Here is an 18,701-nt window from a genome sequence, read left to right as displayed (position 1 = left end):
CAGGTTTCCACGGAAAACACAAAAAAATAATGTTTCCATAAATTATTACTGTAATCAGTACATGGCAAAACTATTATCTAACATGTATATAAAGTTTAGTAGAGTCAAGGAGAAAGTCTTGTGAGCTGCTGATCCTTGTCACATTATATATATCAATATCAGTCATTTCCATGTCCCAAAGTGGGAAGCGGGGGTATGTGAGCTGTGCTCACTTCTACACTTGTTACATAATGTGACAGAGACAGAACTCGGGTGCACGAGCCATACATCAATGCGTTTTGTTAGCCTGATAGGTGTTAAGTTCAAATTGCATGTGGTCAGTGATCGAAGTTGTGTATTGCATATTGTCATTAGCAGACAGGCAGACAGACACATAAGTGTCAATAAAACAGACATGGAGTTTTTTCTGTGAAAAGGCATATCTATATCACAGTTAGAAATTCTGACAATGCTAAATAATGACGTTGATGTTAAGTACCGAACTGAGAAAGTGACTAGGTAAGAAGAATGTGTGGTGAAATAGTCAAATGAAATTATTTAAACAGTTAAATCGGTAATCTACTGTCATAACATATAAAAAGCTCGCGACTGTGAAATATCGACAGAACCTTAGAAAAATACCTCACATCAAAGTCTACTATGAGTACTCACCGCCAGTAAGGTTTTCCGTCTTGAAATGTCGAACACCTCACTGGTTGACAGATATCTGAGAAGATCTAGATCCTTAACAAGGTTCTTTTATGTACTTTTATTTAGATTGTTTACTTTTTGTTTGTGTACACAACCAAGATTAGACTACTCCTCCTCGCGAACTTATACATGTAATCCGGACATCCCCTTCCAAACTGAGCAAACCTATTCACTGTGCATGCGCCATGAGCTGTTGAAACCACTTTTAACCCTAGCTGGGGTGAATTTAGTGAATCGTTTGAACTCCGATTTCGTGGGGCTTTTTTCATCCCGTTATTTTTCAACTTTATAAGCTGAATTTGCATTTTTGATCATTTGTTATTTAGAGTCCATACCGAAAGGTATCAGAATCTGCAAAGTTGTGTTTTACGTTGCATGTGACCTTTAAGTGGCGAGACGATATATCCCAATACCAGTTTACTGAGGTGAGACGATATATCATGAAAGTATTGGCAAGGAATCTGCGAGATGGTTATCATCACAATATTATGGTGGCGATACGATACGTATCCCGATATGTTAAATTTCTAAAAAACAGAACAAATATGACAAATAAAATGACTGAAACTTTATTTGTTATACAGCAAAACTTGTGTTACATTCACACACACCTATGTAGCTATTGATCTAATAAAATCTCATCATTTAATGCTTAAGAAAGTACAGTCTAACATTCAGTATACCTTGATCTAATATAAGTAACTTTGAAAATGAAGTTTCCCTTGGGAAGTTGTGTTCCTACACCAATGCTTTCACAAGCAATTCAGTGTAATTTATGTCAGAATTCAGAATCACTGAAAGAAACTCTTAAGTCTGCTTTCTAAATTTGATCTCATCTTTGTTCTCTTTCTCAACAAAGCTAAGAAATCGTTCAGAGTTGTTAATAAATAGTGGTATTTTTCACATTCTTTCACTTACACACCAACTCATTTGTGCAACAAAGATAACAGATACAAACAAAATCGCATAAGGACCAATTTGCTTTTAAACTTAACACGAATTTCAAAGAGACTCCCCTTCCTATACCTAATGCAATACTCCTTACAACTTTAAGTACCGTATATAACCGTCTATAAGCCGAATTTTGAGGACCAAAAAAGCAGTCTGTAGAAGGGGGTCGTCTTATCCATGGGTTACGCTTTCGTCAAACTTTTTTCCAGTGGTAAGAAAACAACATCGTATCACTTCGCGTGAACAAACAACAGAAGACGACTTTGTCAGTAGAGACGTCAAATTTGCAACTAAACATCACTAGACAAGATTATTTACCTTTTAAGTTATAAGTTGTTTTTGCTGGGCATTGTATTATTTGCAGGGATTAAGATTACCGTGTGTATCTGAGCCGGAAATAGCAATCAGCTGTGCACACGTTTCCAAGCGAACAAGTTCAAACATGAACAATAATATAACGGGACGAATTCTGACGCAGTCATCAGTAAATATAATACAGAATACTATTATTTTTCCTTATCCTGACTCATGCTCTTTTGCTTGTCCCCTTCCTCTTGCGAACATAGTGGAACACTTGTATCTCCTTAATTGAAGCTCCCTTCAATGTAAAATCACTAATTGGTACTCACCCACGAGTTACCTCCCCTGCCGTAAGCGCGGGAACAGGTGTCGCCACCCTCTGGCCTCATGCTTCACTCTCTCCTTCTTCGCCCAGTGAGCAGGATGTGAGAGCGCCTGTGTCTCCTTACACACTATATCCTTTGGTTTTTCTTAGTTAGTTACCTTTTATAGTTTACTATAAAGGTATAGCTAGTATCCTTCAGTTATTTGCGTTAATAATTAATCGTATTTCTACTGTTTATTCACGTGAGTTCGTGATTGTTCAGCTAGTTTTACATTGATGAAAAACTGTACTATTTGTAGATTACGTTTTTCCGCGATCCGGATCGCATGTGGTATGCCCTAGTTGTACTACGCCTTGTGCGTTTGACTCACGTTGCAGTTACTGCATAAATTTAACCAATTCTGCCTTTGATAAATACCATCTTTGCGTCTTGAGGCGTGTTGCAGATAGGTCACGCAAACTAGGTGTAGACATGGCCGATCACGTCGGATTGCCCATCCAGTCAACTGCTGTCGAAGTGATCCCCTCCCCGTCTGGTGTTCTGCTTGAGACCCCATCGGAAGAGGGACGTGGGATGCAGTCCGTCACCTCTAAGGCGACCGGCCTCTCCAGACATCCAGTCATCGCGAGACAAAGTCCAAGAGGGCCTCAACGTCTTCTCAACGCAGACTTCGCACTTACCCCCAGGGCAGCGTCTTCCTCCAAAGGGAAATCTCACGAAGTCATCGAGAACTTTCTCAGAGGCGAGATCGTTCCAGCAGCAGAATTGGGCCTCTACGATGACCAGCCGATCATCATACCCGACATACGCCACAAGAAGCGACCAGTGACAGCGACAGTGGCGTCAGCAGAGATCAACAAGCAGCCTGATGCCTCTACACTGATGTCAGGACGAGATCGCTGAGGGCCCCACCGCTAACACAGCAGAAAGGGCACCATCTACTACGTCGCAGATCATCCCAAAGCGATCTTATGAAACAGATCATGATTATGATGGAAGGCCACTATAGACTGGAGAAGCAGCCATCCCAGGGTCCGAGCCAGCGAAGGCTCCAACGTGAACAGCACCCCAGGGCACCATCTGTCAGCGTAGCAGCCACGACAATGCAGCCTTCGCGAAGGAAGTCACAGACCACCTCGACGAAGGACCCAGATGTACAGCCAGCGAAGGCCTTCGCATGAAAGCGCGGAAGAATCATCACCTTCCGGCGTCATACTCAGATATGGAATCTGATCACCAGACCACACGCCAAGCCTTCGCGAAGGTCATATCATCGTTCCCCAGGACCGACGACTGCAAGAAGCCGCGAAGCGGCGTTCGCGAACACCTGAACCCAGATCGTCTTCATCTAAAAGATCAGCAAGGGACTACACAAGAGCTTGCGAAGCTATCAGTCCCCTCATAGATCGCCAAGAAGGTCAACCTATCGATATAGATCACCAAGGCGATCACCTGCGCCCGATCACCACGTCGATCACCTCACAGGTCTGCACATAAGCCTACAACTAGATCTCCACAAGCGTCAAGCGATATAGAGATAGAGCCACACAGCCCTACATCAGAAGAGCAACAACCTCTTATCTATGATGATGGAATGGAAGATGATGGAGGAATTATTTTCTCAGATGCAGAGATAAGATATTGGATGGTCAATAATCTAGATCTCTCATCACCTTCCAAGAGTGGCAATAAGCGCAGACTTATCTGATGAAAGAAGATGACGCAGATGCTATTACACTACCCCAATCGACCCGATTAACGTGGCGGTACCTCAGAACCTAGATACAGCATTTAACAAAGCCACAAAGGTTCAGGACGCCACATCTGCCAAATTTCAGCGCCAAGAAGTTCTCCACGCATAATATGGAACCCTTCTTCAAAGCAAGACATCGATGAGAACTATAAGCTGATCTCCGATGCCAAGAACAAGTACTACAAGATTGATGATGAGGAAATTGGTTCAGATAGAAACCATGACGCAGGCGTATGTTCTTCGGTCTAAATAGATCTAGAACAATAAATGAGACACTTATCTCCAGATTTGAAACCGACCTCTGAAGATGACAGAATGATTTACCAGGCCCTACTGATGCAAAAGAAGGACCAGCAGTTTTAACAGATCATCTGACGTCTGTCTCAGCAGCACTGACCTTAGCTCGTCGTCAAGGCCTCCTAGCTTCCTGCAACTGGGGTGAGAACTTTACAGCTCCACTATATACAGCCCGTGGTCTTCCCCATCCATATTTGACGGAGGAATAGACACAGTCTCCAAAGAAGTCACCAAGGATTCTAGAGAAGTCCTGATGATTAAATCGATGGACACGCTAGCCAGTGTCATTCGACAGACTTCACAAAGATACTCAGGAGATCTAAATTCACGGGCCTACAAAGAGCTAGAGACAGGAAGATTGCCAGTTCAGGGGAAGAGATTCTTTTCGTAAGCCCATATGGCAACTATAGAGGAGGGTCAGGACGAGGCAGGACACCCAGAGGTTCCCATAACTATAAACGCTGAAAGACAGGTTCGGAACGACTGGAGTCTTCCACCCCAGCCGTTCCAGTACAACCGTCACAAGTGGGTGGGCGTCTTCAACTACACTGGGAAAACTGGGGAATACTTCAAGACACCTATGTCTCCAACATTCTTCAACGCTGATTTCAGTATCCCACTACAGGCCAAGCCTCCACTAACAGTCAACCCTCACAAGTTGAGGTAGAGGCACAACAACTACTAAAGTTAAGAGAGGCGGTTACATTACTCCTAACCAAGCAGGCCATAGAAGTAATAGAGCAAAGGAAACATCGAACCAGGTTTCTACTCCCCAGTTTTCCTAGTACCCAAGAAGAACTCCAAGGAGAAATACAGACTCATTTACAACATGAGCTTATTCAACAAGACTTACTTAAACAAACCACCCAGGTTCACTATGATACATCTACGCAGCTACGGCAGATGATTAAGCCCCATGGACTACATGGGCAGTATAGATCTACAAGATGCTTATCTGCACATCCCAATACATCCCGAATCCAGGAAATACAGCCGGTTTACGCTAGGACGGGTTACATTACCAGTGGAAAGTACTCCCATTCGAATAGCATCAGCCCCATGGTTATTCACGAGGATAACGAAACCCGATTGTTATCTATCTACATCGTCAAGGGCTAACGCGCAGTGCGTTCTTCCTCGACGACGGGATACAAGTAGATCAAGATCCACAGCATCTCAAACTACAGTTAAACTACATCATAAAGCTACTAACACAGCTGGGATGGTTAGTAAACTTACACAAGTCGGACCTAGTACCATCGCAAGATCTGCAATTCCTAGGAATCGATTTATCACCAATCTCAACCGTATAGTCGGTACCAGAAGACCGTTGGCTCAAGATCCAACAGATCATTCCACCAGCTCTACTGTCACGCTACCACTTCGACAATGGCAGAGCTTACTAGGTCTTCTAACATCAGCCCAAGACTTGACAGTCATAGGCAGATTACAGTTACGTCCGTTACAGGTCTTCGTCAATACACATCTCGGCGACCTACAACCATTCAATCTACCGATACATCTCAGACCTCATCTATTATGGTGGACAAAGAAATCGAATGTCTCGCGAAGGGATTTGTTTAGCAGAGCAGGAATTCAAGACCCATCTATATGTAGGCAGCGTCAGCTCCAAGGTTGGGGAGCTCATCTCTCCAACCGACGGCATCAGGGTTATGGACTCAGCTAGAAAGCAAACTCCACATAAGCGCATTAGAGATGAAAGCTGTAATCAGCGCCATAAGACATTGGAGCAACATTCTACAGAATGCGCACCTGATGATACATACCGACAACTTCGACAGTGGCGTTTTATGTGAACAGACAAGGCTCAACGAGATCGCCGAACCTTTTGAATTTAACCTTTCAACTGTTGAATTAATCCAAGATCTAAATCTACATGTCAAAGCATGCCACATTCCCGGAGCCAGGAATATACTAGCAGACGCTCTCTCGCCACATCTACCGTCGCCCGACAGAATGGATGCTCAATACAGAGATATTTGCACAGATAATCAAGCAAATAGAGCCGCTAGTAGATCTATTCGCCACAAGGTTCAACAATCAACTACCGACATTCGTGTCACCAGTGCCAGACCCACAAGCATGGACAACAGGCGCTCTAAGCATTTCATGGGAAGGCCTCAATGCGACGTCGCGTTTCGCCCCAGCAATAATACCTCTAGTATTACAGAAAATCAACCAAACGCAGAGCCTACAACTCACTTTGGTCACCCTATTGGTCGGCCAGAGCGTCAGTTTCCGCCTTAATACAAGATATCGGTCAACCGGCACTAGAACTACCCAAGCGCCAAACCTGTTAATACATCCTCACACCAAACAGGTGCACAGAAACCCAGAAGTATTCAAACTTCACGTATGGACTGTATTAAAATGTGTTTAAACAAGAGGATATTCTACCAGGGCGGCAAAAGCGGTCACGCTTGCCTTACGATACTCAGCGTAACTTATGCGATGACAAGTGGCAAAGTTTGAAAATTATGCAACAAACAAGGGTTTACAGCGAGAGATGCTACGCATCCTCAAGTGGCAGACTATTTGTGTTACTTACGGCAAAACAAACATTTAAAAGGCTCGACATTGTCAACATATCTTGCAGCTTAGTTCTGTGATTTCTATGAGAGCGGGTGTTAAATTAACAAGAACACCAGAGTTACTGGCCTTACTACGTGCTTTCGATTGGAGGACCAAAGCGGAAATTCCCGCCCAGCTTGGGATCTGAATGTAGTTTTACGACACCTCACAAGTGAGGATTACGAACCATTGGAATCGATTAGCGTTTGAATTTCTCTCACAGAAAACAGTCTTCCTGTTATAAGCTAGCCACGGCAGCCAGAATATCTGAAATTCATGCTCTAGATTATGAGAGGATACAGTTTGATGAAAATCAAAAGACAGCACCTGGGATTAAGATGGGATTTCATCGCTAAAAATCAACTACCAGGTCAACCAGACAGGTTATTTCACATCCCTGCGCTATCCTCAATTCTTGGATCTCAAGATACATTGGACTTATCTCTATGCCCAGTACTGAGCTCTCATAATCTATTTACGTCGTTCCAAAACAAGGCGAAGATCGCTCAGAAGATTGTTCATCCCGTTATAAGCCTACAAATCAGACAGAAGTCTCGTACCACCATATCAATATGGATAAGAACTGTCATTTTACAGCCTATAAGGCAGCAGGACTGGACCCTCCAACAGCATCAAATCCCCATGAAATCAGGGCATTGGCATCCACCTAAGCCCTTCATGGTAACTGTTCATTGAATACAATTATGGAAGGATGCTTTTGGAAATCTAACATGGTGTTTGCTAATCACTATCTCAGAGATATCACCACGAGGGCGTCTCTGGCATTCATCATTTCGGTCCTTTGGTCCTCGCTCAGCAATTGACAGTCCCTCGTGAAGCGTTAATATTCACCCCCGCGATTATTAGATATATGATACATATATTCACTAGCTTATAACTCCATGGAGTTCTAGGGCTATGTACATATTTAGCTTAGGTTATTCAACCTTAAGCTCATACTGAGTTATATTCAGTGTACAGCTACGTTAGAGTAGCAGTTTATATATATATATTGATATATCAGTATATTAGTAAGGTAATACCCCTTATAGTGTATATATCTATGGATTATTATAAGGAAATATCCTAAGTCTCAATGCCTTATGAAGTTCCATGAGGGGTTATTACAATATCACTTACTTAAATCACTAATTAATCCAAAGTATTCTGTTTACCCACCACCTCTCCGATTGGATTCTACAAGCAAAGAGCATGAGTCAGGATAAGGAAAAATATGTAATTTTCTGAGTAAAATTGATATTTTATACTTATCCTGACTCATGAGGTTAGCCCTCCCATCCTCCCCACATAACACTTTGGATTTCCCTGTAAATTCAAGTGTTGGGCTCGCAAAATCAGGAGAGAGTGAAGCATGAGGCCAGAGGGTGGCGACACCTGTTCCCGAGCTTACGGCAGGGGAGGTAACTCGTGGGTGAGTACCAATTAGTGATTTTACATTGAAGGGAGCTTCAATTAAGGAGATACAAGTGTTCCACTATGTTCGCAAGAGGAAGGGGACAAGCAAAAGAGCATGAGTCAGGATAAGTATAAAATATCAATTTTACTCAGAAAATTACATATTTAACCCAAAGAAATATATCCTAGCATTGTGTAATTTTAGTTACAGTTTTTGTTCGATAAATTAATTAAGATTAAGATTACCGTGTGTATTTGAGCCGGAAATAGCCATCAGCTGTGCACACGTTTCCAAGCGAACAAGTTCAAACATGCACAATAATATAACGGGATGAATTCTGACGCAGTCATCAGTAAAATATAATACAGAATACTATTATTTAACCCAAAGAAATATATCCTAGCATTGTGTAATTTTAATTACAGTTTTTATGTAAAATATATATATAATCAACACTAAGGTTATACGGACCTTCATGAACGTGGTAAGCAGAAGTTATGCAGCACATGGAATGGGGTAAAATCGAGGAAGCCATTTAAATCCACACATTTTACCGATGTTACTGTAAACTAGCAGTCAATGGAAAAAGCGGTAATCAGTTAAGTGATTGTTGAATGGGGTAAAATAAGCAAGCCAGTTTGTTGCTACAATAAATATGATATTTAGAGAAGTAAAATATATTATGCATTTTCTGTCAACTACACTTCGTTTCGATCCGTGAGTAGACACAATATATATGACTGTGAATTCTTTGAATAATGTGGACCAAAGTTATAATTATTGGTAACTGCCAGTTGTCTGTGTTTGCCGCGATTAGGACCCCATCGGGGGGGATCGACTTATGCATGAAACATACCATTTTGACACTGATTTTAAGGGTCAAGTTTGGGGGTCGTCTTATCTATGGGGTCGTCTTATAGACGGTCATATACGGTAGTATTCAAGTAGTATCGGGATATATCGTCTCTTGTGGCGATACATCAATGTATCATGGACCCTCGTGATATAGATATTCTTATATACAAGAAACAAACATAACATCTGTGGTTATGTATTTCAGGGGTGCTGTGGGGTAGCGTTGTGGTTAAAGGCTTGTCACGGCGAAGACCTGGGTTCGACTCCCCACATGGGTACAAAGTGTGGAGCCCATTTGTGGTGTCTTCCACGCGATATTGCTGGTATATTGCTAAAAGCAGCAAAAAACTAAACTCACTGACTTTTTTCAGGGACGTGCGAGCTAAGGTGAATGTGAAAGACTTCATCATAGAGAACTTGAAGAATGAGACTGTCAGTCGGTTGCCAGGAACTGTCAATGGGCAACAGCTTGTTATACAGAACTGTGAGGTAACTACCATAGGTTTATCATGGTAACTTATGTGTAAGGTTTGTTAAGATTACAGACAGCAGTGGTGTAGCTGGTTTTATTGGTTATGTTATTGCTGCTTTATTACCAATTTCAGTAGAAAATTGAACTCATAACTTAACAATATATGTCATATTTTTTGTTTGAATTTCCAACAAAAGTACTAGAATATGTACATCCCAGAAAGAGTAATCCCAAATATACTGGACAAAAATAGTTAGGCATATATGTAATTTTTGAAATTATGAATAATGATCTATTTATTCAATGACACACTGATAAAATATCAATCATAAAAATACCAATATCCCTAACTTATTTTGTCCAGTATATAACCTGTTATATTTGACCACTTTCTAAATGTCATTGTGTATTCATACCATTACTCTACCAAGCTAACCAGCTGAGAATGTAGGAAAGTACACTGTTGCATTGTTGTGACACCATGATCGGTAGGTGATAAGGTATCATGGATGTTAGGTGCGTTTTAACCCAGGGGAATATGTTCTAAATATGACTTAACACTGCTGCTAATTATGAAAGTGATAATGATTATTATCTTCCATGTTGTTGTCATCGTTAATGTTGTTGCTGTTGTTTTGTACATTTCTACATTTCTTTTAGGACTGTAACATCTATGTGTTTGACCACTCTGCAACTATAACCATAGATGACTGCACAAACTGCCGGATGTTCCTTGGACCAATCAAAACAAGGTTTGTCGGAATCATGTCAGCTCCAACTGCTTTCTCCTTTGTAACAAAGCATGGATAAATAATTATGTTTGTTTGTTGCTCCATTCAGCAATATTCTGGCTCTTTGACAGTAGCCTGTAAATATCAAATCTGGACAACACAAAATGGTGGTTGACATAATGAGCTTCAACAGCATGCCATCAGAGTGTGATGTAGCATTCTAGGCCATGTCTGATCTGTAGTTCCATTCAGTCACCTTGTGCTTCAAGCTTGGACCGCTGATTGAAATCTGGTCAGTAGAATACATGACCACCATATGCTAATTCTATATAGGTGCTGTCCATGATGTGAAAGATGCAAGCTTTCTAATATGGCCAACAGTAGTAACACAGTATATAATCATGATTATGCCAAAAGTTTGAGCTTTCTTCACTAGCTTTATTAAAAATGGCATTATTCTAGGAAAACGTGATATTTAATCTACACCCTTTTGTTCAAAGTACATCTTGGTTTCAGTGTGTTTTTCCGTGACTGCAAAGACGTCAAAGCCATCGTTGCTTGCCAGCAGTTCCGGACTCGAGACTGCAGCCGATTAGACATGTTTCTGTGTTGTGGCTCTCAGCCGATCATCGAGTCCACCAACAATGTCAAGTTCGGCTGTTTCCAGTGCTCCTACCCACAGCTGGACAGTAAGTTGGAGGAACATAGGAGTATGTTGTCCTAAGTGAGTGACTGAAGGGAGTCAAGTTTTATGTCCCTTTTAGCAATATTCATACATTCTACCCATGTGGGTTGTAATGATTATTAGCTTCCATTGATTCACTTGGCACAAATTTTGAAATAATTTGAAAAATGTTAAATATTTGATTTTTTCTCAGATTTATTGTATTGATTATTATCCCTGCCACGAAGTGGGAGGGAGATATAGGTCTGAGCTCTGTCGATCTGTCCATCAGAGATGATGGGGACAAATTTTCTCAGGACATGAATACCTTGATGGAGTTCGAAAAAGGAAACTGTGTTACAGTTTGTTACGGAGTTATGGCCCTTGTCATGCCTTTCTTGTCTTAGTGTACATTATCCTCAATGGGAACAGATTTTCTCAATAACCGTTATGGATAGGGAAACCAAATGTGGTATGTATTTTCAGAACATGAATGTTGTGGTGGAGTTAAAAAACAGGAACCAAATAGGAACAGATTGATGTCCATGTCTCCTTGTTTTGTATTGATCTTTGAGTTGTTAGTTCAGATTTGAAGAAGTTTTTATGGGACATTGTCGTGTTGGTCATTCTAGATATACTCATGAGTACCTGTTCAAAGGCGAGGGTCCTCTCAATCTGTTTCCCTTGTGATGAAATATTCACCGTCAAGCACGTCCTGCTTGCCTGTATTGATTTTTCCATCACAGGGGATGAATATTTCAGTGTAAAAACAATGAAGGATCTTTTTGACCGGGTCATTTGGTGATTATTTTTGTGAAAGTAATTGAATTGTCTAAATAATTTTGATAAATATGTTTTTTAAAATATATAAATAGCACAATCTCCAAACGCACCGTAAGACCCCATGGTCCTTAGTATGGTGATCTACCTTCAGTTGTTGATGATTTGTGGCTTGTTTTATATGTTCTATTGTCTATGGTTTTAGATTTACATGCTGGTTTTACATCTGTATCTGTGATTTTCTTATTGTTTTTAATATGGATCTTCAACATGTTTTTATATTCTCTGTTTATGTGTCATGAATGTATAACTTGTTTTGGTCACTATATGCCTGAAACACTGCCGATGTGACCAGATATCTTCACTGACTGACTGACTGACTGACTGACTTACTCACGTGAGTTGTATTTTACAAAAGTGTAGCCCGTTACTGCACCTCCTTTGCTGGCTGACTTGCTCTGTATAATTCTGTAATTTAACTGTAATGTTAATGTTTGTTGAAAGTGTTAATCTTCGCAACATCATGGACATACAGTCATCCCCCGCAATACCGCGGATTCGGTTAAACCGTGGGTTAATCCGTGGCTCCCATTGCTCCGTGGCCCCGCCATCCGAGAATGTATGATGTCAGAAAACACATTTTATTATCCCTTGCCGCGTGTTTAGTCGATTTTGGTGACCTTCACCTAATTTTCAAGGTCATGGCGACTCTCTGCAGATTTCAGCATGTTAAGCTGCATGTTAAGTTGTCAGCGAGATACCTCAAGAACCGTTCACAGGATTTTCTTCATATTCGACATCAAGCTTCATCGAGGGATGGCGCAGGGCCCAGTCGATTTTGGTGACCTTCACCTAATTTTCAAGGTCACAGCGACACTTTAAAGGTTTCAGAATGTTAAGCTGCATGTAAAGATTGTCAGCGAGATATCTCAAGAACCATTCACTGGACACTCTTCATATTTGACACCAAGCTTCATCTGGGGAAGGTGCAAGGGCCAGTCGATGTTGGTGACCTTCACATAAGTTTCAAGGTCATGGCGACACTTTGAAGATTTCAGCATCTTAAACTGCATGTTAAGATTGTCAGCGAGATATCTCAAGAACAGTTCACTGGATTTTTTTCATAGACTTTCAAGACTTCCCTTGAATGTTTTGTAATAAGCAATTTCTTTATTACTATTTTTGCTTATTTCATACATTAAGACATTCATGTCAAGGTCAAAATGAGTCTTGAAACTATTTTTGCGTTTGAACAACTACAGAGCAAGATATCAAGAGTGGTTGACTCGTCATGTTTTTGTTTACATTTAACTTCATCTTAAATTACGACCTTCACTTTCATTACTTTTTAAATTTGATTTGATAATTTGCGGCGGTTTAAATTCAATTAAATTCAATCCCATTTTCATTCATTAAAACTTTTTACAATAACAACGGAGAAACCGTGAGTGAAATGGCATTACCTCATTCCATACAACGCCCGCTTACCACATTCGTGAGGGTCCGGTTTTCATGCCTACCGCGAATAGCACCAATTTCACATTTTTCTCAACAATCACGAACAGATTACAGCCTTGTCATCCATTGACCCCAAGACCCGCGTTATTGACTCATTTAACTCATATTTGACAATTAATTGCGAACATTTTGTTTTTACAATCAAAGTGGCACGTACCACGGGAAGTCAGCGGTGACTTGTCAAACTGTCTCCTACGTAAAATGTATCCAGCCAGGTAACTCAACGTGCTAATTATTAGTTAAATATGTTCGTAGAAAACATGCATTATACTTATACGATAGCAATATATAAGATCTCTGTTAGAATAACTGCTTGACATATAAATTATTCTGATAATGGAATAGAAATTCTTTGATGTTATATTTTCGGATCGTTTTTAACTGAATCACCGGTACATTGGACCAAAACATCGATCTGTGCCCAGCTGATTGCTATTTCCATCTTAGTTGACTAACAGGTAGCATGACAGGAACAACAATTGAATTATCATGTCTTGTGATGTTTGATTGCAAGTTTCATGTACATACATCTATTTTCATTAACAAAGTTTGTTTGTGTTTCACCTCCAACAATACGATGACTGGGCACAATGCACGAAATAGCAGTTTTGTTATGTCCATGGAAAATACGATTTTACTTGGCCTTTGTTCCGCGTTATGTAATCGTTACTATAACGCGGGTGTCTAATAACGCGTGGGGTCATCCATGAACCTCAAGACCCGCTTTATGGCGAGGGATGACTGTAGAACATTTTTGTTCTTAGTGACTGAGTGATAGTAATCTGTTATGTGCGTGCCACCATAGCTACAAATGAATTGGTTTGAATGATTCTAATTGACATTTTGCATCCCATGTGAAATTCAGTTATTACAGTCACTTTTCATTTATGCAAGTATAGTACAAAAGTTAACCTGTAAAGATCCAGGTTAGAATTGGTCTTCAGCAACTCATGCTTGTCTTAAGAGTCAGCTAACAGGATTGGGTGGTCAGACTTGCTTATTTGGTTGACTCATGTCATCATATTCCAACTGTGTAGATCGATGTTCATGCTGTTGATCACTGGATTGTCAGGTCCAGACTCAATTTTTTACAGACTGACGCCATGAACAGCAAACAAATAGGACAAAAAATGTTTCGTCTGTATAGCCTGCAAGTTCACGGCTCCCCATGTCTGTTTGCAGGTCAGATGAAGGCGGCAGAGAGGACAGTGTTCAACAATAACTGGGGCAACATCCATGACTTTACTCCCGCCCCAGGGGAAACAAACTTCTCCCTCCTTGCAGAGGTGAGTACCAGCTTAACCTGGCATTATGGGGACATTATTGTGACGAGGCGAGATGTAGGCCAGTGGGTGATTCAGTCCGGTTTGTTTCCATACTGGTGATGGGGGTAAGAGGGTAGGGGATGAGATGTAGGCCAGTGGGTGACTCAATCTAGTTTGTTTCCATACTGGTGGTGGGGGTTAGGGGTGAGATGTAGGCCAGTGGGTGACCCAATCTAGTTTGTTTCCATACTGGTGGTGGGGGTTAGAGGTTAGGGGTGAGATGTAGGCCAGTGGGTGACCCAATCCAGTTTGTTTCCATACTGGTGGTGGGGGTTAGAGGTTAGGGGTGATATGTAGGCCAGTGGGTGACCCAATCCAGTTTGTTTCCATACTGGTGGTGGGTGTTAGAACTTACAGGGTAGGGGGTGAGATGTAGGCCAGTGGGTGACCCAATCTAGTTTGTTTCCATACTGGTGGTGGGGGTTAGGGGGTGAGATGTAGGCCAGTGGGTGACCCAGTCCAGTTTGTTTCCATACTGGTGGTGGGGGTTAGAGGGTAGGGGGTGAGATGTAGGCCAGTGGGTGACCCAATCTTGTTTGTTTCCATATTGGTGGTGGGGGTTAGGGGGTGAGATGTAGGCCAGTGGGTGACCCAGTCCAGTTTGTTTCCGTACTGGTGGTGGGGGTTAGAGGGTAGGGGGTGAGATGTAGGCCAGTGGGTGACCCAATCCAGGTTGTTTCCATACTGGTGGTGGGGGTTAGAGGGTAGGGGGTGGGATGTAGGCCAGTGGGTGACCCAATCCAGTTTGTTTCTATGCTACCCACATATTTGCAATATCAAGTCTCTGGTGTCCCCACAGTGATTTAGCTGTGATATTGCTAAAACCTTATTCAACCCTTGGATCGTAATCAAGTTTAGAAGGTCACATATAAGCACATAAGCTGATATAGGCTTGCTTTGAAGCTATTGATAATATTTTAAAAATGAAATAAAATGTGTTACAATGGTATGAGTACATATAGTATAGATGATTTTGATGCTGAGTGCGAACAGTAAATGTTTTATGATAAATAGCATTAAGACAAAAATACCAGATAAAGAATGTAAATTTTTCCTTATCCTGACTCATGCTTAATGCTTGTCTCCTTCCTCTTGCGAACATAGTGGAACACCTGTATCTCCTATTGAAGCTCCCTTCAATAAAGAACAGACGTACATTCACTCCTACCAAGAGTTATCTCCCCCGCTGTTTAGGTGGGAAACTGTGGCGCCACCGTCCCCACATGCCTCACTCTCTCCTTCTTCGCCCTGTGGGCAGGTTGTGAGAGCGCCTGTGTCTTCTATACGGCACTATATCCTTTAATTACTTAATTATTCTCCTCTATTCTACTTTTATAGAGGTTTAGTTAGTATCCTTCAACAATATTGTTTGATATTTAATCGTATTTAACACTGTTTATTCTCGGAATTGTCCGTGTTTGTTCAGTTGTTTACATTTCATGATAACCTATTTTCGTTGTAGGTTAGGTTTGCTGCTACAGACCCGCATTGATTGTGCCCTAGCTGCACAACAACATGTACTTCCAGCTATAGCTGTAGTCTTTATCAGCATTTAATTGAAATTCAATTTAATAAATAATTTTTCTCTGTACTTAGACGTACTATCGACTATCCAGGTGACTTTCCAAGTCATGGATAAACTGGCTGAGTCCCTCACGAGCTGTCTACTGCTGTTAGACGACTTACTACCATCAAGTGACCTGCCGGAGGTGTCCTCGGAGGATGGGCGTGGGATGTTGTCCGCCTTTACTTCGAAGACGTTGGCTTCTACATCGGACAACCCCTCAACGCAGACGTAGAAGAAGACACCATCCTCTACGCAGAATGAAGCCTCACAGACATCATCCCGATGGCAGAGAGAGGGCTTCATGATGAGCCGCTGCTGATCATCCCAGAGATACAGCACGCAGTCCGAGGGCGACAGATGAGCGAGCCCCGGACCATATCGCTATCAACGCAGAGAGGGCAGCTCTACAATCATCGCAGATGATGAATAGACGCCATCCTCTACCCAGAGAAGGCTACACACCCCTCAGATGATGACCAACTCTACGGGGACGTCTGCGCAGACTACAAGGACTTTCTCTGCCGAGATTGTTCCGTTGACGGTACAGGGACTCTCCAATGTTCAACCGATCGTCTTCCCAGAGGTTCATCACAAGACGGTGACTTCAGCGCAGATCTCCACGGTACCCGAGGTATCTACGATGACAACAGATGAGCGTCCTGTGGGTCACGTCGCTATCACCACAGAAAGGGCAGCGCTACTACCACCTCAGACCTTCAACCCGGGTGACTTTATGCAGGAGATGATGGAGCAGCGTTACGGCCTGGAGAAGAAGTCACAGCCCACAACGAGTTCCCGAGCCTTCGCGAAGGTTCCAACGCAGACATCGTCTCTGAGGGACCCTCCATCATCGTGACATCTGGCAGCAGATCTACACTACAGGCCAGCCTGCGCGAAGGTCGACTCAACCATCCCCTGCGGCGGACACGGACGATCAGCATTCGCGAAGGCGTTCGCGAAGGAGGAATCGCCATCCCCGGATACAGAATCGGACGACCAGCATTCGCGAAGGTGTTCGCGAAGGACCAGTCACCATTCCCCAGATGCGGAATCAGATGATCAGCGTTCGCAAAGGCATTCGCGAAGGAGGATTCATCCATCCCCGGATCGGACGTCAGCGTTCGCGAAGGCGTTCGCGAAGGACCAGTCGTCATTCACCAGATGCGGAATCAGATATTCAGCGTTCGCGAAGGAGGAATCACCCATCCGTGGATACAGAATCGGACAATCAGCGTTCTCGAAGGCATTCACGAAGGACTAGTCGCCATTACCCCAGATGTGGAATCAGCTGATCAGCGTTCGCGAAGGACTTCAGATACAGTATCCAAGATAGCTTCCGCATCATGCAGATCGTCGAGGGATTCGCCGAGACATTCGTGAACTCACAGTTACTCATCTCCGCGCAGGTCTCCACGAAGAACTTGCACACTCAACTGAACGCTACAGGCTGTCAACAAGCCTGTGCGAAGGCATTCGCGCAGGCCATATACAACGCAGAGACGCTGCAGTACTGAGATTCTCAACAGAACGCTACATACCATCACCGAGCCTGCGCGAAGGCATTCGCACAGGCCATATATTTGCAGTATTACTGGCGCGAAGGATGGCGCGATCTTCAGAGACTGTCAACAGATAAGAACCTAATAAAGGATCTTCAGACCGACTACCTACATCAAGGGCATCAACGACGCCTAGCACAACGCAGATCGCTACGCAGATCTTCAAGGTTATTCAACCAGGACACGAGGTAGCGTCATCCTAGAAGGCAAAGATCGTCGTCGGTACACAGACTGAAGAACATGTAATACAGTTCAAGAGGGGTACTCTTGTCCCGAATTCATCACCGGCACAGATCTTCAGACGGAATCCAAGATTCACATAGATTGATATATCTACATGAGAAGACGTATGGCCATATAGAGATCTTCACTTTCGTACAGATCTGCAGATATTCTCACTGGCGGGGTTCAACAGCAGCCTTGCTACGGCTAGGGAAATACATACTCGTCAACGATTCCCTGAGCAGAATTTACAAGAAGTTCAGCATTAATTCTACAATTATGACGCTTCATTGATGTATGCAGTCTACAAGCTGACAACGTGAAGATTTCAGTTGATCCTCTGTATAAAGGGCGACGGCATTATCTTCAGGATTGAAGTAAAAGTCACAGCAGCCAGGAAAACAGCCTACACACATCGGTATAACGCGGCGAAATATTTCGCGCGTTTACCATTCAACCCTCGATACACGTGGTCACTCGTGTAACTTCGGAAGGCTACAGACAAGACCGACAATTGATCAGATATTAACGGCGGCACTAGATTCTACAAGGACCTTTTTCCTGCTACACCGATGACGTCACAGCGCGGCTAGCCTAAGGAATCAAAATGCTTTATTTTGATTGGACCACGAGAGACAACGCCCTGCGCAGAGGTCGGACGTAGTTCACAGGTCAAGAAATG

General features: G+C 42.6%; 1 protein-coding gene across 2 annotated transcripts in view; it reads left to right on the top strand.

Moving 5' to 3' along the window:
* LOC124281843 (protein XRP2-like) overlaps nt 1-18,701 on the top strand; it is a 45,848-nt gene that overhangs the window by 20,572 nt on the left and 6,575 nt on the right. For both annotated transcript variants that reach the window (XM_046717841.1, XM_046717840.1), the window contains exons 2-5: nt 9,553-9,670; nt 10,314-10,405; nt 10,901-11,073; nt 14,529-14,632. In XM_046717841.1, coding sequence (XP_046573797.1) covers nt 9,553-9,670; nt 10,314-10,405; nt 10,901-11,073; nt 14,529-14,632 — 487 coding nt within the window. The remainder of the gene's footprint in view (nt 1-9,552; nt 9,671-10,313; nt 10,406-10,900; nt 11,074-14,528; nt 14,633-18,701) is intronic.

The sequence above is a fragment of the Haliotis rubra genome, unplaced genomic scaffold, assembly GCF_003918875.1.
Source record: "Haliotis rubra isolate DU_JTF1 unplaced genomic scaffold, ASM391887v1 Scf29, whole genome shotgun sequence".
Classification (NCBI taxonomy): Eukaryota; Metazoa; Mollusca; class Gastropoda; order Lepetellida; family Haliotidae; genus Haliotis; species Haliotis rubra.
The sequence above is the reverse complement of the archived record's forward strand: the minus strand, read 5'-3'. Positions and strand labels throughout refer to the sequence as shown.